This window comes from Helianthus annuus, chromosome 15, assembly GCF_002127325.2.
Source record: "Helianthus annuus cultivar XRQ/B chromosome 15, HanXRQr2.0-SUNRISE, whole genome shotgun sequence".
Classification (NCBI taxonomy): Eukaryota; Viridiplantae; Streptophyta; class Magnoliopsida; order Asterales; family Asteraceae; genus Helianthus; species Helianthus annuus.
In genome coordinates this window covers 28,819,800-28,846,238 of record NC_035447.2, presented here as the reverse complement: position 1 = coordinate 28,846,238, position 26,439 = coordinate 28,819,800, and the positions used below count along the sequence as shown (strand labels likewise).

General features: G+C 35.6%; 1 protein-coding gene across 3 annotated transcripts; it reads right to left on the bottom strand.

Moving 5' to 3' along the window:
- Positions 1-8,216: 8,216 nt before the first annotated feature.
- On the bottom strand, positions 8,217-25,944 carry LOC110911159 (paired amphipathic helix protein Sin3-like 2). 3 transcript variants are annotated; one of them, XM_022155752.2, is made up of 24 exons: positions 25,744-25,942; positions 25,585-25,660; positions 24,585-24,791; positions 24,307-24,490; positions 24,121-24,219; positions 23,210-23,383; positions 22,620-22,842; positions 22,380-22,516; positions 20,743-20,818; positions 20,629-20,658; positions 20,355-20,545; positions 19,757-19,911; positions 18,768-18,895; positions 18,423-18,677; positions 17,400-17,906; positions 16,688-16,776; positions 16,122-16,583; positions 15,357-15,457; positions 15,131-15,269; positions 14,886-15,038; positions 14,644-14,804; positions 14,434-14,545; positions 14,177-14,339; positions 13,641-13,985 (listed from the first exon to the last, which is right to left on the bottom strand). In XM_022155752.2, the coding sequence occupies exons 2-23, from the start codon at positions 25,656-25,658 to the stop codon at positions 14,199-14,201; spliced, it is 3,798 nt and encodes a 1,265-aa protein (XP_022011444.1). In that variant the 5' UTR covers positions 25,659-25,660; positions 25,744-25,942; the 3' UTR covers positions 13,641-13,985; positions 14,177-14,198. The 3 variants fall into 3 exon arrangements, with proteins under 3 accessions (XP_022011446.1, XP_022011444.1, XP_022011445.1); XM_022155753.2 differs by having other exon boundaries at positions 17,409-17,906; XM_022155754.2 differs by lacking the exons at positions 13,641-13,985; positions 14,177-14,339; positions 14,434-14,545; positions 14,644-14,804 and adding an exon at positions 8,217-8,459 and having other exon boundaries at positions 15,015-15,038; positions 25,744-25,944.
- Positions 25,945-26,439: the final 495 nt, after the last annotated feature.

Below are 26,439 nucleotides of genomic sequence, written 5' to 3'. Positions count from 1 at the left end.
CAAACCTAAGACTAAATTTTTCGCCGTTCCTGATTTGTAGAGGCTGATGCAAGGATAAAGGAACGTACGTGAAGAAAAGCCTATTAGGGTACATTTAGGGTTTAGTGCAGCCCACCATGGTAATGGTTGTGTAACCCTAGACTGAGAGAAGACAACTGTTGTGCGTGAAGACAAAGGTTATTTGAAAGCCAAGAATGAAACACAGTGAAAAACAAAGGGGGAAGCGCTGGAGGGCAGTTTTGTCTTTTGTCGGTGTCACCGACCTTTGTCTTTAAGAATATATAAATATGGAAAAGTCGACACACGCCTACATAAGTTGAAAGATCTAACAGAAAGACATGGTTACTTATTTGTACAAAGTCCACATAAGAAAAGGTCTAAAATATTAAAAACTGGCAAGTGTTATCAGTTAACCTTTTAATATATTAAATCTTGTTATATACTACTAAATAAGAGGTGAGCTCGCTTCCAATAGAGGAAAAGTGTATGAAGTGTAGGGAAGAAGGAGAGCTATTTATCTCTCAAGATCAAGGGTTCATAATCAAGTGATGACATTTTGGTAAATACCATGTTCTATATATTTTTTTTTTAATACAGTATTTTGAATACCCATTACGTAACTACGTGATTTTGAATACACATTACATGATGTGAAACCCTACTAAGTGATTATGTAATTACATAATAATAGTTGACTATGTATTATTACATAACTACGTGATTTTGAATTCCCATTTCGTGATTATGTAATTACATAATAATAGTTGACTATGTATTATTACGTAACCAAGTGATTTTGAATTCCCGTTTCGTGATTATGTGGTCTCATTATAGTATTTATGTCAAACCCCACTGAGTGATTACGTAACATAATATTTCATGAAATACGTCTAATCACATATTAAGTATAAATGTAATACAAAACATTAGCCAATCAACCTAGAATAATCACATAATGTCGTATATTAGATATTTAATCACGTAATAAAGCATAAACAATGAAGTTCTTATTATTGAATGTGTAATCACGTAATGATTTACATTGAACGTGTAATCATGTATCCTGTAAAATATTTAAGAAAACTATAGTAGTAGTCTACTCGAATTAAAAAGAATGAAATGTTTGTTAATACGGTGTAATTTTTTTAAGAATTAACGTATGAAAAAGTTATAGCCGTTTAGAAATCAAAGAGGAAACTAGTTCACTTGAGAAAAGACTAAATTACCCTTCCTGCCTTAGAATAGAAATGGCACTTGTCACTCCCTTAATGTTTTGTAAAAGAAGTTGTGGTACTGGTCCATCTCACCAAGGAAGCTGAAGAAAATGATAAAACCAATACAAGGTTGAAGAGAAAATTAAAAGGTGAAAGAGTTGCAGTCAGGAGAATCAATGGCGCTCTCTTCTACCTGTACAAGACTTTGTCACAAACACATCAGCATCTGGATCTTGATGATCTGACGAACTTTCAAGACACTTTTGTGAGTTGTGATGACATTCCTGAGCTTCAAGCTAGTTTAAGACCCAGGGACGATGATGAAGATGTTGAAAATGTTGAAGAACCTAGTTCTACGAAAGGAAAGGGAGTCGAAACTCGGAAAAGAAAATGTCCTAAAAAGATTTCAATAGTAGATGAAGAAGAAGATGAGGAAGAAGAAGAATTAGACATTGAGAATGTTGAATCTGACAATGATGATTACGTTGAATGATGATGATGAGGGCGGTGATGCAAGAATGGTCGCTACAAAGAAAACCTTAACCCTAACAGAGCAGGCAAGTAAAGGACCATCCAGTTCAAACAAGAAGATTCTGGTAAACGCAATGATGTTGATGTGGAAGTCGTTGAAGAAAAGATACCGGATACATTCTTTGAAGTTGGTGATCATTTTAAGACGGTGTGTAGATCTGACGGGAGAAAACTTTTCAGCTGAACCATCAAAGTATGCACCGAAAAGGTGTCATGGTTCAAACCTGCCAAAGCAACTCCTATTGTATTTCATCAAAACATGGCAGTTAAGAAGATGAAGGAAAAAAACAAAATATGGGCATGGTACTATGATTCTTTGAAGGGCTTGTTCGTTATTAAAAAGCACGGTGGTGACATTCAATACTTCGCCAAGAATCGTGATTTGCAGTCCTTGCCAGTTTGGGATATCAAGAAGTTAAGCAAGATGGATATCATAAACGAAAGCAATGTCTCAGCAGTAAATCTTACGAATGCCTTAATCAGACGAGTCGCAAGAGGAGAAATAGACACGTTTAAACCTCAAAAGGCAAGAAAGAGATTTTCAAAATCTAAAAAAGGGAAGAATATACTCATATGTGAAACCACCAAAGATCATTACCAGAGTGGCAATTCCTCCTGAATTCGAAATATGCCTTACAAACTTCAATAAGTGGCACTATGATGAAAGAACATGTGAGGCAGTGATCAACACACATGTTGGGCGCCACTCTTGCCGTCACTAGAGTGGCGCATGTAGTTTAATTATAGATTTGCTTGTATTATAAAGGCAAAGGCAAAGACAGTTGCAGCCATAACTAGTGTTAGGCTTTTGATCAATTGTTTCACCTTATGTGTGTGTAATTTAGGCGTTATCATAGCAAAGTCGGATCTGTTATCTGTAAATCATTCTTAACTATTAATCAAAGGCTTCTATTATGTTTCATCTCGTTTCATAGTTTTCTTATTCGGTTTACTTATTTTTCTATCATTTCCGGGTCAAAACATCAAACTAATTGATGTTTTAGATCTGAATCTTGTTAAGAACCATCACTAGTATCGTTAGATCTGGGATACCTAAAATCAAGTTAAAATACAAGTTTATGGCATAAAATAACCAAACATGGGCTTTTGATGGTACATCACCAAACTTAGTGACGGCAAGAGTGGCTTTTGATCACTGCCTCACATGTTAAAATGCAAGTGTTAGGCTTTTGATCAATTGTTTCAACCCTTTACACACCTCAATCCACTCTCAAATTCTCTAAATCTTCAAGAATTCTTCAAGTTAGGTAGATTATACCAAGACTCAAAACAGTAAGTTTTGAGCATCTTTTTCTTCATTTTCTTCATGTTTTCTTACTTCAATATCCTTGGACAACCTCTAATGATGTTACCCAATGTTCACCAAGGTGTAACAAAGTGGTACATCACCAAACTTGAGGTTCAAAGGCAGATTCACTTTCTGTTTTATAAAAACTCTTACAACTTGTTCTTGTTCATAGTTCATCTTGTGGAAATGTTGCACCACATTTGTTCCCAACTATACTCATGTGGTGGGGCTTGTGTTATGGTAAATTTCCAGATAGAGGTTCATAACCTCAAATACTTGCTGCCCAAAAAGGTTCCAAGTGACCTACAAAGTGTTGCAACCGACCAAGCCTATAACCTTAAATGTTGAAAGACTTGTGTTTTGGTTAGGTGTGAACAATGAAAACCTTGGTCTCCAACTTAGATTCCACCACTTCACTTATTACTTAGCAAATTAGTAGTTCATTCCTTCAATCATCAAACAATTTTCAAGATTAAACAAAGTGAACAAACTACATAAAGTCTTCAAACACTATCCATGTTTGAAACGCACTCGTCTAGTTTACTCACTTGGTTGTCTTGGTGAATTAGGATATTTTATTTTTGTTCATATTCATGACCAACTGAAATCATCAATTAAATTGATAATTTTGTGCTTTGGTGAATCCATATAATGAGGTTAAATGGATGGAACTCATCCTACCTCCTTGCATTACATATGACGATTATATATACTATATAGCTATAATAAATATCCAAAACTGAATCATAACCCCAACCAAAGTCATGGTTGAAGGTTATGCATTGGGGTGAACATTATCTTGGATGAAGATTCCTCATACTTGAACTTCCAATTGGCGAAATAGTGTCCATGAAAAACACATAAACATAGTGTCCAATTTGAGTATTTTAACAAGATAACCTTTATGTAATTTCATACTAAGTTACGATTCCGCATACAAATTCCTAATCCAATCCGTCATACTTGCACGTCTTGTTTATCCTTGAAAGCTAACTCGACATTCCCAAACTCTCAAACACATCAACTCACTTACATGGAACTTCTACGCAAACCGTGAGTATACATGACCCCTTCTATTTTAATACACTTTAGGTGCAATATATATATATATATAAATTATCAAACTCACACTTATACAATCAATCACATGATTCAATCAACCAATCCATTTATACATGCTAATGTGTTATCTTTTAGGATACTTACATGCTAGAAGACATTCTTGCACAATCTTTGTCATTAACTTCATGAGCCAACCTTAATATGCATAGTGTTATAGGAGTAGCACACCGCCCTTAGGAAGGGTCTATGTTAAGCAATCAATCGTATAACGGTCTTGTTCGCTCCGGTGACAAGATTACGCAATGTGGACACAATTGGTTTGACATTTATTTGTTACATGCTAGTTTATGTAATTTATGCCTTGGTATACATTTTATGCCATGTTTGGATTGAGTCAAATTTCTATACGTATGCTAGTAGACAAACTTATATGCTCACCAATGCTTTGTGTGTTGACCGTTACTCTAATATATATTGCATGAAATTGATGTTGAGACGTTTCAAGATATCTAGTAGGATGGACTTGGAAACACACTATTTATATTTATGTATTTCCTTGTCATGTTGTATTTCCAATTATTGTATTTCCCACTTTGAGACAATGTACTACTTTTAGCTATCAATGAAATTCGAATTATTAAATAATTGTCATTTATAGCAAGTTATGATGTTTTGAACAATCTAATTCGTCTCACTCCGATATTTATGCCATTGGTTGGGGGCGTGACAGGTGTTCCCTAGCAGCATGCTTCCTAGACGTGTACAAAAAAAAACTTGTTTTAGAACCGAAACCGGAAAAAACCCGAAACCGTTTTTTTAACTGGTTTTTTTTAAAGGTTCTAACCCGAACCGGGCCGGCGGTTTGTGTAGCGGTTAGGGTTCTTGATGTTTGAAACCGGTTTAAAAACCGAAACTGGTTAAAAACTTTTTTTTTTTGCCAAAACCGGTTAAAAAGTGAACCGAACCGGTTGGACCAGTTACTGTTTTTGGTTTAAAAAACCGGTTAGTAACCGAAACCACCGATTATAAAAAAAATGGTTTTTATTTTTGAACAAAAAAACCATACTTCCCACCTCACCCTAGTCGTCCCGACGCCACATCCATACCCTTCCCCTTTAAAAGAAGTTATTGTGGAAATAATGTAAATTATTTTTTGGTTATCAACCTTGGTGTTAATCACCTTAGTGTTGTACCATTGTATTTCAATATGTTTACCTAATTAATAACTTATTAATGTGTTTACCTAAATAAAAACTTGACACTAAAAACTAACACTTCTATATGAAAGATCTTTTTTACATAAATATGCGTCAAAATTTACACCTTTTTATCATCATATATAATAAGTGTTCTAGGACGAAATGAAATGTAAAGATAAACCTGAAGAATAAAGGCAAAGAGCAAATAGAGGTGGCAATCAAAACGTTAAAATTTGTTTTCAAAAGTCATAAAATGTAATTGTAAGCTAAACTCCGTACTAATCTTAGATAGTCCCTGGGTTTCCAGCAAGAGCTTTACGCCACATCATCGGTTACAACAACAATTAAACTCTAAAAGACATCCTTTTATTGGAGATTGTAATGTTACAAACACTTTTAACTGTGTGTTGCAAAACAACATTTGGACACAATTAAACACAACACCCTTCTTTCTGTATTTACACAACTGGCCCATACATTGTCTACATATTATATAAAGAGTTAAATTCTCAGATAGTCCCTGTGGTTTGCCATTTTTCACCTTTAGTCCCTAACTTTCTAAAATTACAGCTATAGTCCTCAACTTTTCAATTTTCGTTCCCGGATAGTCACTGTGCCTAACATCAGTTAGTTTTCTCAGTTTAAAGGAAGTGAAATGACAAAAATTCTCTTTCCTTAAAATATATGCCTGTGGGCCCCATCCCCACTTCTTCTTCAATTCATCACCACCAGCAAGCTTATAACAATGACCTCCCACCTTCACCTGCAAGCCTGTAACAATGGCGTCACCACCATTCCCAACCATCACCACCACAATCATCACCCCGAATCACCAACCACTCTCTGTCTCCACCATACAAATCCACTACGACAAATTGTCAACTCCGTCGACCTACTACCCTCCGGTGAATTTTTAACATTGGCTATTCCCACCCAAGCTCCAGCCTTTCAGACCACACCACCACACCCCTCCACCTTTCCTGCCACTTTCGTTTTTTTCCGGCGACCTCCTACCCACCCATAACCATCGCCACCCTGTCATCATCTAACACCCCTGTATGATGAGATACGATTTCGCCGTCCGATACGATGAAATACGATTTCGACGTCACGACGATGGGGTGAGGGATTGGTTTAGTTTGATGAGTAATGATTTATGTGAAGATCTATATTTGATTTGTAGGTGGTGGGGGTTGGTTTAATCTGATTTGGAGGTGGGTGATGGATGTCGAGAAGAAGAAGAGAAGATGATAGGGGGTAGGGTGAGGGTCGGGTAGGTTGTGGGGCCCACTTGAAATTTGACTTATTAATTAGATTTTTATTTTTTTATTTATTAAATGCCCGGATAGTCCATGTGGTTTGCCCTTTTTAAGGAAAGGGTATTTTTGTCATTTCACACCCTTTTAACTGAGAAAACTAACTAATGTTAGGCACAGGGACTAACCGCGAACGAAAATTGAAAAGTTGGGGATTATAGATATAATTTTAGAATGTTAGGGACTAAAGGTGAAAAAAGGAAAACCACAGGGACTATCCAGGCATTTAACTCACTTTATATAAACTTCACACTTGTTTAGATTTCCTTTCTCCTATTTCTTAACCACCAGGAAACCATAACCATGAGTCAGGTACCAATTATTCTAGGCTACATTTCTAATAAAAAACGAGAATAACGTTCCAATTAGTGATTTTTTTATAACAATCCAATATTGTTTGATCTTAACCTTTAAATCGTAAATGCCTGATTCTCTGTAATAGAGGTATCAAGTTTGAATCTAGCTTCCACTGGTTTCTGCCACGCCCCGCATAAATTCAGCTCAAAATTTCCCGATCTAAAGTTTCTAGAGTCATCTAGTCATTTCAAGACTTGCCTAGAGGACTCTGGAACAACCCATAAAGTTTCAATAACTTGGAGACAAGAAAGACCAAGTTCCAGCCAAGAAATGCCTAGAAAATGCGAACCCCAAAAATCTGTTATAGAAGGCTCAAGAAAATCAGCAAAATATCATGATATTTAGATAAGAAGTATCTAGATACCATTTGGAAGATATTTGTAAAGAGTGTTCTAGACTTAGAACACTCTAGACAAGGCTCCAACTAGTATAAATAGAGGATTTTGGATCTCATTTGAGACATCACCTAGCACTTGTAAACACACAACTCTCTTGCTCTTATAGCAATATAAAGTCTTTTACTTGTATACTTGTCTTTCAAAGTATTACAAGCTTTTTACTTGTGATCTAGCATTCCCATTACAGACTTTCGGTACTAAAACCCAGCGACACTAACTCGACAAGGCTTACTTAGATAGGTATCTAAAGCTGCAAGCGAGTTAGGGAACTCCGTGACAATAAGTTGTGTTTTACCTAGTCCCGCTAGTTAGCTAAGTCAAACCCGTGAGTTTTTACTAACAGGCCACACGGTTACCAAATGTGTGTTTGTATATGTGTGTGTGGTCTGTGTGTATCTTGAAGCTTATGAAGAAAACCCTAAATTGTGGTTGCATATAAGAATTTGTGAAATTGTTCTACTTTTGCCTGATTATGGGATGATGATGATGATGATGATGATGATAATCGGTCTCCTTGTGACTTTCTTTTTCTTCTCACGCGAGAGAAGTAGTCTACTATATCGAGAACATAGGATATCTGCTGATACTCGGATATTTAGATATGAAATATTAATAAAATACGACTTTCACACTATTATAAAAAAATCAATGAAAATGTTGAAAATTATTGCCTTTGATAAGCTACAAGACATCTTATACTCCAACCCTTTAACCGTATGAGCACCTTCCATGACAGACGATATGGTAGAAGATTCATCTAGGTCTGAAAATTATTATGAACATAAGTTGCAAAACTAACATCCATAAAGACTACAACCACTTCAGCCTTTTTCATTTCCAATCCGTCAGCTAGATAGACCAGATGACTGCAAAATGCAAGAAATTAATATGTGTGTGTGTGCATATGCTTGTTTGCCGATATGTAAAAAGGTAAAAGAACGTCCACACTCAAATATGTATATATTCTCATCATGAAGATAAACATGTGCATTTTCATGGTACACAAAATTAACAAACTTCTCAGGTTTCCTAGATATTTCATACTCGTATAGTTGAAGAAGTTTGTTGTCCATCTCATCGCCCATACATTAAGAATAATTAGAATCCTATTAATTAGAAACAAAATATAAGAGTTCAGGAATGTTGGGTTATTCGGTTTCTTTACGAGTTAGAGGTCGGCACGTTATCGATCACGGTTCACATGTGGTGTGTTGTCGCATGAATGGTTTACGTGCATGGCTGGAAGCTAAACATTTATGTTTTATATATACTTTATTTAATAGTTTAAATTAGACTTGGTAACTAGTTTGACCGAATTCCTTGGGAGTGCACGTTACAAAGCTGGATGTTTGATTTAGAAGATTGGGTCATTGGAGTTATACTGATTTTTAGGAGAGAATATAAGTTTATTCTGTTTTTATTCGTTTGTAATATGGCTATATATTGGCCCATGTTTATTGAATAAGATACACCCTTTTTTTGTTTATGAAACCCTTCTGCATATTATTTTTAGCTTCCAATTGACATATACTACATACTTACGTGAGTTTAAAGTGTAGTGTGAGTGTGGGACCTGAACCAACAAGGAAAACTAATGTAGGTGCAATATTAATACATGTTTTACAAGCTTATGAATCAATTTGTCCAATGTAAATAACACGTAAGAGTGATTTCCTAAAATGGCCCAACAATCATCTTCAAACTTGGCATTATCAAAAGACCTGTCAACAGGGGCGGACCTAGAGGTTACCGGGGGGTAACCTCCGCTACGGCTTGGCTCGGAAAAATTTGACGTTTTTAGTGTAAATTTTGGAAAAATTTGATGTTGTTTCGATTTCGTTACGGCTTATTTATAAAACGTTACGGCTTGGCGTGAATCCTAGATCCGTCACTGCCTGTCAAGTAAATTATACAAAACAACCATAAATTTGTAAAGCACAATAATAAGGTATCCATAATTAATAAAAAAAGTGTAAAATTTTGAATAAGAGATGCAAATATTTTAGCAAAACCACCTGGGAGTACATGTCAAGAAGGGTAGTCTCCTTTAGAACTAAGTTTAGTTCACAACATCCTGTCATATAATACCTGAAAAAGAACCCACATAATAATAATCATGCAACTATGCAAGACGTAACAAAATGCATAGCTGTCAAAATAGGTCCAACGGACCTGTTTGCATTCTTTTTTTTTCTTAAATTGCGTTCATAACTTATATAGTAATTAATATTAGTATTAGTTTAGTATTACAAAAATTGTTATTACAATAAAGGTCCTGTCTTTTTTTAACAAAAGTTTTTAACTGGTTTGACCCATTTCCTTTTTAATGATTTTGTTCAACAAATGGTACTACTGATAACTGATAAGTAGTAGTATTAATATATATATATATGAAGAATATCATACTTACTTGAATCCTAAATAGGATGTAAAAGTTATCATTTCAATAAAACACATGAGAATCTTTTCTTTCATGTTTTGCCAACAGTTTTGCCGACAACAAAAATTGTTCCGTTGGCGGCAAAGAAGTCAAATCACCACCAATAAAATTTGCATCATCTATTTCTTCTGCCTCTCTTTCACTTTCTGCTTTACCTTCAAGATCATTACGGTCACCACCTTCATGATCTTCCCTAGAGCACTCGTCAACTATCAACGCCCTTAGAGGCATTCACACTGTCATCATCAGCATCTCCACTATGCTTCGTGGTGGTATAATTAACTCCATCAAAATCATTATTAGGTGATAACTCGTCTTCTTTCTCAATTTTGGAAGGCTCGAAAATACTCCTCTTTCAAACGTCATAAGTCACGTGCACTTGACAGAAGGGTGTAGACTGTAGTGAAAAACATACCATGGGGACTCAAGTATCCATGTTTTGAAAATAGGGACTTAGGTTGATGCCACCAACATACTACAGAGACGTAAATTGCACTTTACTCTTAAAAGAATGTTGAAACTGGGGAATGCAATTGGTTGTAGAGAAATTGTGATAAATGAAAACTTTTTGGAAAAAATGGTTTGAGCACTGTGACATGGATGAAAAAAGCTTCTTTGTCGTATGTTTTTAGGGGATGATTCGGGCATAAATGAGAACTAAGACACTATTTAAGGAAATGCAGTTTTGCATAAACCATATATGGACATAATTGATGCTCGATAGAAAAAAAGATGTTGCATTCTAGTATTCATTGTGCAGCATATTGGTTAAATCTAGCTTTTCAAGACGATAAAGAAAATCTTTTAAAAGCAATGAAGTTTTTGTTGGTGTCCTTGATATGGTTGAGCAGAATTTCCCGGGTAATGATGTTATAGATGCAATGACTTTAAGCAAGTTTCGTGATGCTAAAGAAAGTTTTGGTAGGAGTAGTGTTGTTGCTTCTTGTAATGTTAACCAACCTGGTAAGATATGTTTTTCATGTTATTATTAACTATGTTAGTTTGTTATTTTGATTACCATTCTCTTTTGTAGCCGAATGGTAGAGATTATCTGTTTATGTAAATCTTTGTCGTTCGAATATTAATAAAACCGAATCTTCCTCGGGTTGTGTTTTTCATTACAACTTGCGTTTACAAAATAGGTACGATGCCTTGAATTTTTTATTACAACGTAATATAATTTTCAAGTGTTATTTTTGGTAAATGTTTTTCTAGACTCAAATATGCTAAGAGGTCCTATGATTGGGTTGATTGTGAAGCATTAATCATGTGGAATTTTGGATGGTTGAAGAGGAGTCGAAAGGAGAACTTCACAATGACCATATAGATAACATGCTTGGTGAGTAAGAGCATGAAGCAACTACTTAAACACAAGGTTACTTGTTATATGTGTTACTTTTCACGTAATTTTAGTATATTATGATTATTTGTAAGTAAAACTTCTTATTTTATATTGGATGGAACAAATATAGTTATGTTTTTAGAGATGAGGATGCGATGATAATGAATTTCATATTTTAAGCGATTGTAAACTTAATGAATTCTACACTCCAATGCCAAAAACCTATTGCAAACTTTTAATTACTAAAATTTGTTGTAAAATTTGATTTTTTTATTATGAAATATGTAGTTTTGGATTATTTTTTGAGTTAAAAATGTATTTGTTTTATGAAATTTATAAGGTTGGCATTATTGTCCGGTACAACCGGGGAACTATTTCTGAGGCCAACCCGGTATGGCGGTTTAGCATAAAATCCGATTTTTAAAACATTGAAGATAAGTAACAAAGAAAACATAACAATAAAAAAAGAAACAAACTAAAAGATAACCAACAAATACGATATTCAAATAATAAATAAAAGCGAGTAAAATGCCAAAATCATCCCTAAGGTTTGGGCAAATTCGTCTCTTCCATCCAAAAAAGTTAGACATAATCCAACTTTAATGATGCAACAATTTTGTAGATAAGAAACAACAAATTATTCATGTCTTGAAGGATCATTCGTGTTTATATGAGGCCAAATGACCAAAGATTACATAATTTACAAATTGATTTAAAAGGGGTTGTTTGTTTACCTCTTAATGAGGCTCTTAATGGTGCAGACCTCTTACTGATTCAGCACTTAATGGTTCAGACTGTTTGTTTCACGAGCAGATGTCTGAATAGTTCAGACATTTGCCTCTGAATGGTTAAGATTTATACAAAGTCTGAATGGTTATGATACAAACCTGTTGACCCATATCTTGTGTGAAGCTCCAGCTGAGTATTTGACCCGTTTAATTATTAGCGGGAATGGGTTTTGGACTTTTGGGGGGAACAGTTTTAGGAGCAAGTAGTGGGAACAGTTTTAGGAGCAAGTAGTGGGGCAGTTAGTTCTAATCTAATCTTATTAATATCACTGTATCATTTAGAGGAGGTGTGGATGTTTATGTTTTTATAAAATTAGGGTTTTTACTCTAAAATTGGAGATCAGGCCTATCTCGAATGTGGCTAATTGTATCGTTCTTTCAGTAATTGAAGTTTTCAGTTTCTAGTTTTTATCAATGGTTCCATTGCCGGGAAATCGAATGGTGCTTACAACCCGGAATTTAGCAGATCAACTCGCAATCATTGCAGCACGATTAGACGGCATTCTTGCATCTTTGAGAGATGTTGTTGACGAAATTAAAGCTCAGGTGATTGAAGATGGTTGTAACAGTGAAGAATCAGACGAAGATGGTTGTAACAGTGAAGAACCAGGCGAAGATGGTTGTAACAGTGAAGAAGTGGACAATGATTTGAAGAACACGGTGGAGAAGGATGAAGGACCGAATGGTCTCAATGAAGAACTGATGAAGGCTAACGTGTTTATCCAGAAACCTAGAACCGAGTGTTATGCTGTTTGCCTTGCCCTAGAAAACGAGTCCAAGGTCTGTTCATCTAAGCCCAGCAGAAGTCTTGCATGGAGCCCAAGCCCAAAACCTATTTCAGACTATACTAAAAATGTCGCTCAGTATGTTACCCACAACCCTACATCCCAACGTCAGTTTTTCCACAAACCCAGCCTTGTCAACCTCTTTAAGAAACTGTCATCTAGCTCTTGTGGACCTTATCGCATCATTCTGGTCTCCCATGTATCCTGGCTGAAACCTGCAAGGGTTCAAGTTCCGGCAACGCCTTTAGCTTCTCCACTGACTACCAAAGATTGGGCATTTGATTTTCAACCTCTGTCTATAATTGAATGGCTTATTGCTTGGCACAACAGTTCCCTTGTTTCCGACTTGAGGACAAGTCGGATTTTGGGGTAGGATGTATTGATACAAACCTGTTGACCCATATCTTGTGTGAAGCTCCAGCTGAGTATTTGACCCGTTTAATTATTAGCGGGAATGGGTTTTGGACTTTTGGGGGGAACAGTTTTAGGAGCAAGTAGTGGAAACAGTTTTAGGAGCAAGTAGTGGGGCAGTTAGTTCTAATCTAATCTTATTAATATCACTGTATCATTTAGAGGAGGTGTGGATGTTTATGTTTTTATAAAATTAGGGTTTTTACTCTAAAATTGGAGATCAGGCCTATCTCGAATGTGGCTAATTGTATCGTTCTTTCAGTAATTGAAGTTTTCAGTTTCTAGTTTTTATCAGGTTAACACCTCTAATCTGAATTGATCAGACATTTGCCTCTGAACGGTTAAACATTATACAGGCTCTTAATGGTTCAGACCTCTTACTGGTTCAACACTTAACCATTCAGATGTTGCCAAACAGCCTCTTAACATGATTTGATTCAAATGTTTTGGAGGTAATGTTCTATGTTCTCATAATGTCATTCAATCAATAATGGTAGGTTAAATGAAAAAGTAAGGATTTTGATATTGATTTGGAGTGATAGCAGTCTAATCTCGGATAGTCCCCGGGCTTCACGCCAAATCATCGGTTACAACCACAATTATACTCTACAAAACATCCTTCTATGGAGACTGTAATGTTACAAACACTATTAACTTTGTGTTGCAAAACAACATTTTGACACAGTTAAATTTGAGTAAACACAACAACCTCTATTTACACAACTGACCCAATCAATTGTACCTATATTATATAAACTTCACACACTTGTTTACATTTCCTTTCTCCTGTTTCTTGACCATCAGTCAGGTACCAGTTATTCTAGGCTACATTTCTACAAAAAGAACGAGAACAACGTCCCAATTAGCGATTTCTTTTGTAATAATTCAATCTTAACCTTCAAGGGGTATGTGCCTTTACCACCTTGAAGTATACGTTGCGTTTTACTTTGTCCCACTAGTTAGCTGGGTCAGACCCGTTAGTTAACAAACCGGTCTCAGTTACCAAAAATATATATATATGTACCTTGAAGTTTATGAAGAAAACCCTAAACTGTGGCTGCAGATAGGAATCTGTGAAACTGTTCTACTTTTGCCTTATTATGGGATGATGATAATCGATCTGCTGGTGACTTTCTTTTTCTTCTCACACGAGAGAAGTAGTCTTCTGTGTCGAGAACATAGGATATCTGCTGACACTCGGATAATTAGATATAAGATATTAAGAAAATACGACATTCACATTATTATAAAAATTCAGTGAAAATATTGAAAAATTATTGCCTTGGACGAGCTACAAGACATCTTATACTCCAACCCGTTCACCATATGAACACCTTCCATGACGGATGATATGGCAGAAGATTCATCTAGGTCTGAAAATCGACGTTTATTTCTGCACAAAAATTAGAATTGCGGTATTATCCTCTGAAGCTACTTTAAAATATTTTCAAAGATGTAAATTTTTCGTTAATTAATTAAAAAAAATTTAACCTCTGCATCAAGATGCCGGATTGCTTTCTTTCGGTCGATACTGAAAGATACTCGTTATGAACGTAAGCTGCAAAACTAGGATCCATAGAGACTGCAACCACTTCAGCCTTTTCATTCCCATCATCCATCAGTTGGATGGTTAACCGAGATGGACCAGATGACTACAAAATGCAAGAAATTATTATATGTGTGTGTTTGCATAAGCTTATTTGCCAACATTTAGAAGGGTTAAAAAACCATACACATTGGAATCTGTATATATTCTCATCATGAAGAAGAACATGTGCATTTTCATAATACACAGAATCAACAAACTTCTCAGGTTTCCTAGATTTTTCATACTCGTATAGTTGAAGAAGTTTGTTGTCCATCTCATCACCCACAACAATTTGGAGCTGATACATCAAGAATAATTAAATTAAAATCCTATAAATTAGAAACAGAATATAAGAGTTCAAAAAAACAAATGTAAGTGCAATAATCATACCTGTTTCACAAGCTTATAGATCAACTTGTCCAATGTAAATAACACGTAAGACTGATTTCCTAAAATGGCCCGACAATCGTCTTCAAACTTGGCATTATCAGCAGAACCGTCAAGTAAATTATACAGAGCAGCCATAAATCTGCAAACAACAATAGTAATTGAATTAAAGATTGATAAAAAATGTAAAACTCTGAATACGAGACACAAATATTTGAATTGAACCAACCTTGAGTACAGATCAGGAGGGGTAGTATCCTTTGAAGTTTTCCACTTCATTTCAGCAGATGCAGAACTGAGTTTAGCTGACAACAGCCTGTCGTATAATACCTGAAAAAAGAGCCCAAATAATAACAATCATGCAACTATGCAAGACGTAACAAAATGTATGGCTGTCAAATGCATTTTTTTAGATTGTGTTCATAATTTAGTGATTAATATTAACTAGTGGGTTACCAGGTTCAAAACATGGATAAAAATAAATAAATCGCGACAGGGCAGTCTACGTGAAGAATAAAAAAAACACGTCGCGGCAGTATTAAAAAATCACGGAAAAGTGATCGGTTCAGTTCATTACGTTAAGAAACCACAGAAAATAAGTAAAAGGAAAAAACTTAAAGTTTAGGGTCTAAATAGTAATTATAATAAAGTGTAAGGGTAAATAATGAAAATCAAAAAATGAAAACCTTATTAAAGTTGAGGGGCTAAACATGTTATTATTAGAGTTGAGAGGCTAAACATGTTATTATTAGAGTTGGGGGCCAATGATGTTTGATATTGAAATATTAGCCTTTTAAAATATATAATAATTTTAATAATAATCTTACAAAAACTGTTGTTACAATTAAGGTCCGGTCTTTTTTTAAGTATTTTTTTTAACAAAAGCTTTTAACTCGTTTGACCCCTTTCCGTTTTAACAAGTTTGTTTAATAAATGGGATCACCAATAACTGATAAGTAGTAATAAAACTATATACGATGAATTTCATACTTACTTGATGAAGCCTGAAGAGGATGTAAAAGTTATCATTTCCATAAAACACATGAGAATCTTTACTTTCAGCATCAAGTAAAGGAGAATCTTTTATTACAAGTTTTGCCAACGGTTTTGCCGACAGCAAAAACTGCTCAGCTGGCGGCAAAGAAGTCGCATCACCACCAATAAAATTTGCATCATCTATTCCTTCTGCCTCTCCTTCACTTTCTGCTTTACCTTCAAGATCATCACGATCACCATCTTCTTCATGATCTTCCCTAGAGCACTCGTCAGCAGCTGACTCACTGCCTGACACGTCAGCACCCTCAGAGGCATTCACACTGTCATCATCATCAGCATCTCCACTATGCTTTGTGGCAGTGTAATTAACTTCATCAAAATCATTATTAGGTGATAACTCGCCTTCTTCTTTCTCAATTTTGGAAGGCTCGGAAGGACCACCATTTGGGAGGTCCCTATGCTACAAAATTTAATTTTTATAAAAAGTCAGATATAGGGTGGTAAATAAAATTAACACAACTAAAGCAGTAATGAATATAACAATAGTTTTAGTCCAGGCCATACCTGTGATGAAGAAACTTTGTTGATCTTAGACTTGGCTTCAACAACGTCTTCGGTAACGTTATTAGGTCTAGAAGTACTTGCTTCACGCCCTAAAACCATATTTTTAAAGTAAGGCTCGATTAGCATAACATAGATTTGAGTCAAATGGGTCAAACAAATTTTAAAATAGGTCAAGAGCCAAACATAAAGAAACCCACTCAAAGTGTATTCATATGGCTACCACCTCCTATATCACTTTTCTAAAATACATGGATTACCATAATGTCTCTGAGGTTTGGCCATTTTTGCGACTTTCATCCAAAGGTTTGTTTTTCCGCATCTGGATCCTCGTGGTTTCAAAATCTTGTCATTTTCGTCCCTGAGCACCAAACTGGAGGGACAAAAGTCGCAATAGATTACCAAACCTCAGGGTCAAAAGTCGCAAGATTTTGAAACCATGAGGTCCCAGATGCAGAAAAACAAACCTTTGGATGAAAGTCGTAAAAGTGACTAAACCTCAAGGACGAAAATGACAATTTACTCTAGTAGTATAGTCCTATTCAATAAAACTACAGACAAAAATACAATGAGCAAAAAGTTGATCATGGGCCAATCTGAACCGGCTGGCATTGACTTGTACCAAAAAGTTGTCTATTTTGACCCGTTACCGTGTTACCCAACCTGCTTGACCAGCCATTTTGTTTAGAAATTCATAGATGGCAAGAATACAAACCAGACATACTTATGGCTGGACTAGAGTCTCTCTCTGGTCTAGACCCATCTTCCTTGGTCAACGCATCTCCATAAGTCAAACCATTTTTGCTTGAATCGACTTGATCTGGCAAACCGTTTTGATCCCCATTGCAAGCCACCGGTTTTGATTGCTTAACATCATCAGCAGCAATGGGAATTCCATTAACCTCCGGTGCATGTGTGGATGTCTCAGCATCTTCAGCACCGTCCGAAAGGACCGAAACGTGAGGACGAGAAGGAAGACACAACAATGGCTCCAAGAATGTTGTCCATAACCTTACAACTTTATTCAGTTGTTCCTTGGTCGTGCAAACCTCTTCGCATGAATATTTAATTAGTTTTAATAAGTCTTGGTGAATCTCGTTGTCCGTGAATTCAAATTCAAGATTTGGCACAACATAGTGTCTACTTCCAGCAGCAATACTCATTAGCAGATCACTGTCTTTCTGGTTTTTTTCCTTTATTTCTTTGATTTCCGTCACCAAAGCTGTTCATCAAGACACCAAAAGAAGGTTTAAATTTAACAAAATATGATGTTTTTTTCAAATAGTATTAAAAAGGAGTAAAATACAATTTTCGCCCCTGAGGTTTGGCCGGTTTTGTGACTTTCGTCCAAAGGTTTATTTTTCCACATCTGGATCCAAAATGTTTGAAATCTTGCCATTTTCATCCGGCTCGTTAACTCCATCTATTTTTCTCCATTAACTCATGGGTATTTCCGTCTTTTTTGTTAACTTAAAAGGCAATTCGGTCTTTTTCACTTTATGTAAAAAGACTGAATACCCTGAAAAAGACTGAATTGCCCTTTAAGTTAACAAAAAAGACGGAAATACCCCTGATTTAACGGAGAAATATGTATGGAGTTAACGGGGCGGTTGAAAATGGCAATGTTTCAAACCTTTTGGATCCAGGTGCGGAAAAACAAACCTTAGAACGAACGTCACAAAACCGACCAAACCAGAGACGAAAATGGCATTTTACTCATTAAAAAGAAATGACTTACATTTCGTGCTGAGATTCTTTGAATCTTGTTGCTTAAAATAGAAGCTACGGTGGTCAAGTGACTTGTAATGATTCTTTGCATAAATTTCAGCCCAAACCTTGTTAAAATCTGATCGACATTTTGTCCAGTCCTCTTGTTTTTGTTTCAAACGGGTCAATATAATGGGCAATGCGAGAGACGGATTTCTTCGTAATATATCCATCACATCGAGACCATGATCACCATATAAACGTTCAATACACCTTAAATCAAGAGCTAAAAAACCATGAAAACAATTAGAAAATCGAAAACGTTATTTTAGTACAGAGTGCTGATAAAAGTGGAATAAATGAATATTTTAATTACCTGTGAAATGTTCCTCGATACGGATAGGAACATCTGTACTGATTGACTTGTTGTTAATGTTGTTTAATAAGTCTTCAGCCCGTTTAGCAGTAGCACTCACTGACTCCAACAACATATCCAGCTCAAACCTAGAAGCATCATCAAAACAGAATGTACAGTTACTATTGATAACATTTTTGTATGGGTCAAAACATACCAAGTTAGATTGAGTTGATCCGAAGCAGTAATTGTCCGAAACATTGTACATTTTCTATGAATTTTCATTTATGATTACAAAAACAATATAATCGCAAAAAGTGTAGTTTTTGAATAAATGATTGTAGACGTTTTATGCGATAAAAATAAACTTTTGGCGACTTTTGACACATTTCCTTTTAAGCTAACATTTTTACCTGTTACGTTAGAGGTAAAAACATAACGAAACTGCCCCATTCATAAGTACATGGGTAAAAATAGCCACCTCTAACTACTACAATGTTTTAAAAACCGCTTCAAATCGGCTGGTAATACCGGTTGAACCGGCTATCGTCTATTGTCCTAGTACGGTTGAGCCTGTTATAAATAGGGTTCTGATGTAGTATTCGAATCGCCGGTATATCCGGTAATACTGGTTCATACTGGCCCATGTTAAAAGTTTTAAGTTTAGTGGAGCGGCCCATCCAAATTACCGTGAAAGACCCAATTATAACACAAGATTTCGTTTATCTAAAAAACCTTTGTTTGAAGATTGATTTTTGATTATGGAATCATGTAGTTTTGGGTTATTTTTTGAGTTGGAGTTATATTTTTATAGGATTATAGGGTTAACCAGTCAACCCGGTACAACCGGTTGAACCATTTCTGATCCCAACCAGGTACGATTTAAAAACCAGTTTTTAAAACATTGAACTACTACCAAAGGTACAGAAACTATATGCATAAGATGTTATTAGTCATGAAATCGGCAACATATTATTTTCTTTTTCTTTTTTTCGAGACGGAAATATTACCTGTCATCCTCACATCTGAACAAACTTTCTTCATACTGGTTTCTACGCATATGTTTGAAAGAATAATCCTCACTGCCAGAGGTTACAGACACCCACACTTCATTAAGCACTTGAGAACCAAGTTCTGATCTCTGGCTGACAGACGGGATCGGATACTACACAACACCAAACACACACCGTCAGCTACAGAAACAAAACATGTCAAATGGGCCAAAAACGGGTTAATTGCTGCCCGAAGCTTAGGTTATTATTGTAATAACTAGTGGGTTACCACCGCGCTCCGTAGCGGGGTCGAAATGTAGATAAAAATAAGCAAATCGCAAGAGTTAAAGTTGTTTGATGTTTTAGTTAAGGGGCTAAACATGTCATTATTAAAGTTGAGGGACTAAACATGTCATTATTAAAGTTGAGAGGCTAAACATGTCATTATTAAGTTGGTTAATGCCAAAGTTGCGGGGCCAAAGTTGGTTGATGTGACAAAATAGCATATTTATAGTATATTTAATTAATATTATTTTTCGAATCATATTGAATTCATCGATTTCGTCTTCAGGTCAAGTGGACCTGTTTTGACTCGGTAAGACTTAAAGAGACTCACATCATCAGGAAGAAGCCTGTAACTGGGAGTGCACCGCTGGCAATTAGAAAGATCAAGTTCTTGTATAGATTTCCCCCAATATTTCTCTTTGTTCATGTCTTCTTTAGATGCATAAACTTCACGTCTATGCTCCCGTTCTTTTTCCTCTGTTTTAGTTGACTTTGATGCATGCCCTTCGTTCCACAAAGCTTCTGCCATGCATAGCAGAATTAATTTAATAATTTACCAACTGAATTAGAAAAAGAATAAAAAATAAAGAAGAAACAAGACATACTTTTGTCCATCACACCGGCAAGGAATCCATCTGCAAAGAAGACATGTTAGTGAAAAAAAAAAGTTTTCAATATATATAATAAACAGTGGATGCTGTCCGAATTCCGAAAGCCACCTATATTTTCACAACGCTCCAAAAATGCACTGAAACCTTCCATAAGATCTGGGTGCTTTCCAAGTAAATCAGAAACCTGAAACGAAAAAAGTTTAATAATACAAAAAAGATTATTCACAAAACGAGGACTTTAGCAAACTGCGGCAATATATTGGTAATAGTAAAAATGCCATTTTCATCCCTGAGGATTTGACCAGTTTTGTGACTTTCGTCCAAAGGTTTGCTTTTCCGCATCTGGATCCAAAAGGTTTTAAATCTTTGCCATTTTCATCCAGCTCGTTAACTCCATCCATTTTTCTCCGTTAAGTCAGGGGTATTTTCGTCTTTTAACCTTCTTTTTTTTACAAAAATTAAATACTGATTATTTACACTAAAAAAACTTGCCAAGTTATATCAAAACAAAAGGTAGACGGGCAACAAGCTGCGCCACCACCCCTTTCTGAATTGCAAACCCTAACCTTCCAAAGACAAACCCCTGACCCCCGGGGCTGAACAATTGCTTTGGATGACCCGTTGGACCCTGGTCAAGAAGTGGATAGCTTCTGGCGCTAGGGAGCATAGTTGTTAATTGTGAATAGCGACAAGGGACCTATGCTATATAACAGATAGCGACAAATAGTGACCGCTATTTTATAAATAGCGATACACTAGAAAAAGAATTTGGAAAACTTTTTTATATATATTATATCAAAATACCCTGGTATATATATGCTATTTTACATGTATATTTTACAAAAAACCTATAATCCAGCTATTTTATAGCTATATCTAATTGCTATTTACATTAAAAAAAAATTGTCGCTATTTACGCTATCAGTTGCTATAACCCAAATAGCGACACTTCATCGCTTTGCTACATAGCGCGCTATAGCGATCGCTATAGCCGCTATTGAAAACTATGCTAGGGAGCCAAATGTATCAAAGGCAAACAAAGGCATGTTGGCAAACAAAGACATGTTGGTTCTCTGCGCAAGCTTTAGCGTGCTTATCCACTTTCTTTGATTCTACCTTTCTTGTTGCTTGTCCAGCTACAAACACGTTTTCCCTTAAACCAACCAAAGGAGAAACCCCCGTGAGGTCCACACAAGCACGTTTCCCCCCAGCCCCCAAAGACGAGCAGATCTGCGGGTCGCAGAGTAGATCTCCCTTCCACAGGGTCCGTGAGGAAATTCACATGGGCCTCTTTCTTAGCAGAAATCCCAGCTCTTCTCAAGATGTCCCACAAAACATCCCGCACCCAGTCATGCCGATATTTGAACCCAAGGAGCTCTTTACACTAGGTGCTCCCCGTACTTATCCATACAAGCTTTACGGCATATCAGGCAAGTTTCATCTTCCGGGTACATAGGGATCATCAACCTTCTTGTTTTTGTTTTTGTTTTTTATTTAGCAAGGATATTTTGAATGCTTTTACCATATGCTAAATGCTTGTACATAAAGTGAAAAAGGCCGAATTGTCCTTTAAGTTAACAAAAAAGACATAAATACCCTTGACTTAACGGAGAAAAATGGATGAAGTTAACGAGCTGGATGAAAATGGTAAGATTTTAAACCTTTTGGAACCAGATGCGGATCGCAAAACTGGCCAAACCTCAGGGACGAAAATGGCATTTTACTCTGATGGTAAATATACATACCAGGCTCTGTAATTCTTTTCTTGTAATTATTTCTGTGCTATAAATGTGTAGACACTTCAAGAAAGCTTGATAATCATCTGCATTACGTAGCCTATCTTTCACTTTCTCACAGAAAGTAAACTCTTGGCAGTACAAACCTATGATCAACAAATAGTAAAACATCAAAAGTTTGACATAACTTCATTTTGAAAAAAAAAAAAAAAACTGAAATATTCAAGAAAGAATTTTAGTTTTACTCACTTTTTAGGGCATCTTTATCATCATATGGATCCAAACCCGAGTGCACTCCAAAATCTTCGACTTTTCGTGCTGATTTTCGTTTTTCTAAACGATGATCGATATCTGAATCTTTGAAATCCTGATCGCGAATTCTTCTATCCCTGCTCTCCTTTTTCCTCTTGATCATTGTTTTATCATCGTCCATTTCAAGACCTTCACCACTTGGGTCCCGCCGCCCTCGTTGCTAATAGCATATGAATATTTAGTCCCTTAAATCAAACATTAAAATAGGAAAAAAAAAATGCATAAAAAATAAATATAAGGTATCACCGTATCACGCCTCATTTGCACACGCAAAAAGACTAAAAACTTTTACGACATATTCATTTAGATTTTAGAGTAATAGTTTAGGTGAACCGGTTTCCATACGCCAAAAAGTCAACATGGTCAAAGTTCCCGGTCCAACATCATCAGTTTGACCAATTAATCAGGTCAACATTAAAACACAAATTTAAAATTTTGAGGTTTCTTTATAAGAGCTTCTGAAAGCTGGTTACTTTTTTATGCAGTCTGCCCAAAGAGAAATAGTGAAAATAAAACAAGTTGTTTACTTTATCTATTTGTGTATGTCTACGTGGGGCCATAGCCAAGCTCCGTTCATCATAACGATTATACGATTGCCTGAGAAATGAAGAATGATGTGCGGATGCAGCAGCAGAAGCATCTGGCAAGAATCTTGTGAACTCATCAAGAAGATCAGGATGATCATAAAAAAGAGTAGCAACCTGCATAAATTCATATATGCAATACAAAATTAAATTAAAATATTATATATAATTTACAAATATAAGTTCGTCTACAGTAACTTGTAATGAATGTTTTTTTTTTCTTTTGGTGTTTTTTTATCCCTCAACTTTTAGCATTTACACTTACAACCCCACAACTTTCTAAAGACTTGTAATGGAGTTTTACATGCTTATTTTTATATATTTATCGGTATAAATTTAAGTTGATTTACGTTTTGGCGTAAATGTTTTCTAGAAATGACTCGAGTAAAATATAATATGTTTTCGTGTTTGTTTTTATGTATGTTTTGAAATAAATATTGTTCGAAATCGAGTCGGCTCAAATATTATATGCTTTCATTTGACGGTATAAAATCGAAACGTTTCCACGCCGCCGCAACGCGCCGTACCATTCTTTAACTTAGAAAACATTATTTTGTTACACATGTCGATTTATATTCAAGTTGGTTTACGTTTCGACGTAAATTTCCTTTCGCAAATAAGTCGGGTCAAATATAATACGTTTTCGTGCTTATTTTTATGTACATTTTATGTGGGTCTACGTTTTGACGTAAATTTTGTTCGGAGACGAGTCGAGTCAAATATAATACGTTTTCATTAAACGGTATAAATTCGAGTTACTTTACGTTTCAACGCCGCCGCAACACACGGGGAAATTTACTAGTTATATACAGTTATATGTGACATGATTCTTTTATACGGTTATAGAACATCACCTCTTGGTAGACTTCATTGATACCCTTGTGTTCCCTTCTATACATATTCAAGATATCTAAAAACGATTTGTAAACACGATCATCGTTTTGAAAACGTCTCTGCACCAAAAGAGGAGAAAAGAGAATGAATAAATATATAAAATATATTTGTCCGTTTGCAAACAAGAATATTGATATCGGTTTCACCTTTATTTTGTTTACAAAGCTTATAGCTTCATCAAACTCGACGGTTTTCTTCGGTGGAGGCTCGTCATCCTCAATAACAGTAATTTCATAGCCTTTGGGCAAGAAAGTATTGAACCCAAAAATAAGATTATTGTGTCCTTTGAACAAACTTTTCACTCTTGCAATCACCCCAGTAGTATCGATTCTGCGTAAGGAAAATTGTCAAATGAGTTGCATGTTAATGCGGAAACAACTAGCGGAAACGTATTATATCAACCGTTTGACTATAACTTATGTACCTTTGAGCTTTAAAATCTTTCATAACATCAAGAAACAAGTCGTACTTTTCTCTCTGGTCTTGGAACATGTCCTTAACTTCCTTTAAGTATGTTAAAGCGTCAGTGGTGGTGAGTTTCTGAGCACTACTAGCACCGCCACCACCACCGCCGCCTACACCTCCTGCCACGTCACCGCCTGCTCCTCCAGGGACTTGGATTGGGCCATACCTTCAAGATGAAGAGAGTAAAAAGTTGACCCTTTGACCAAAAAAACACAATACTGTATATCAAATAAGTTAAATACAGAGAAAACTGCAGATGTAAACCTGCACTCATAGATAAAGTTAGGGGTGTTTGGATGTACAGTTAAAGTGGTGATGGTTATTTGATTCACATTAATCTAATTTCAACTGTTCAGGTAAAGTGGTAAACTGATATTATGACATTCGTTCACCAGAATCTGATAATTGCAACAACCATTATGAAAACACACATCCAAACACCTACACAGATGCATTCATTCAACATGTTGCAGGATATAGTCAAATACTTAATAAATTAATGGAGGTATATCACATCCCATGCCCTAAACATCCGGTTAATAAGATTTCAAACCATTCCTCCATCGGTAGTCAATAAGTGCCCTAAAAAACTAGTTATTTTCTATCAAACTTACAATCTAATAACCATAAGCCCTAATAACATAAAAAGGCAAAAAGAACATATTTTTATCAATCATCAAATTTAAAGCTAATTAGATCAAAAGTCAAAATAACACAATCAAATCATAGTTCTTGCTACATATGATTTCAAAATTCAAAACTCAATTAATCCTAATCATGTAATTCCTCTACTCAATCAATCAACCTAATTTATAACTACGCAAAAAATTCAAATTCACAAACAATTAAACAAAAACACACACCTGCATGAGCAAAGAAATAAACAATAACATAATAACCTAATCAAAATCAACAAACAAACACACAAAATTGAACAAAATGAAACAACTGTAGCATACGATTCTCCACGCGAAGAGGCAAAAGGTCGCTTGATTTGCGAATTACTAAACACATCATCTCGTAATCGTTTCATATCTGCAATTGGATAACAAAAAACAGAAATTGTTAAGAAATAAGCGTGAATTAAGCAGAAAATGATGAAGAAATTAGAGGCAAACCTGTGAATTATGAAGAAATTAGGGCAGATCTAAGCAGAAATTGAAATTGAGGTGAATGATGTGTGGTTAGATCGAGTATTGAAACAATAATTAGTTATTATTATGTAGCAGAAAGATTATCAGTTTCAGAAGAGGTATAACAGAAAAAGAGGTGAAGAAATTTGTGCATTGTATTGTGCGTGTTGTAATTCTAATCAAAATTTACATACATGACGACATTTATATATTTTTATTTTTCGTGTGTATATATCTATCTATCGATTCGACCTGCAGAATTTGGGCTTGGAGTATATTCGGTCGGGTAAGTGGATTTGTGTGTTTGGGCCTCTTTTTGGACTCTAAACGTGACACTATGATGTTATTGATGTCTAGGGCTTGTTTTGTTTAACGGTATGGCTGGCAATTTTAACACGAACACGATAACACGACACGAACATATACGAAGTTAACATGTTTCGTGTTTAAGCTTAACAGGTTTCGTGTCTATAACAGGTCGACATGCTAAGACCTGTTTAATTTCATGTCGTGTTCGTATTTACCTATTTCGTGTTTGTGTCTTAACAGATCGTGTTCGTGTTTTAATAGGTCATGTTAGGCACGATATGACCTGTTAAGGCCTGTTAAGAGTTAAGAACATTATACAATACCTGTTAGGACATGTTAATGGCTAAATATCAAACATGTAGTAACAGGTCG

Coding starts and splice junctions, on each gene's coding strand:
- LOC110911159 (XM_022155752.2), bottom strand. CDS start 25,658: ATGAAACGATTACGAGATGATGTGTTTAGTAATTCGCAAATCAAGCGA. Junction 22,843..23,209: donor GACATACACAAATAGATAAA/GTAAACAACTTG, acceptor ATATGCTATTAG/CAACGAGGGCGGCGGGACCC. Junction 17,907..18,422: donor AAAGAATCTCAGCACGAAAT/GTAAGTCATTTC, acceptor CTTGATGAACAG/CTTTGGTGACGGAAATCAAA.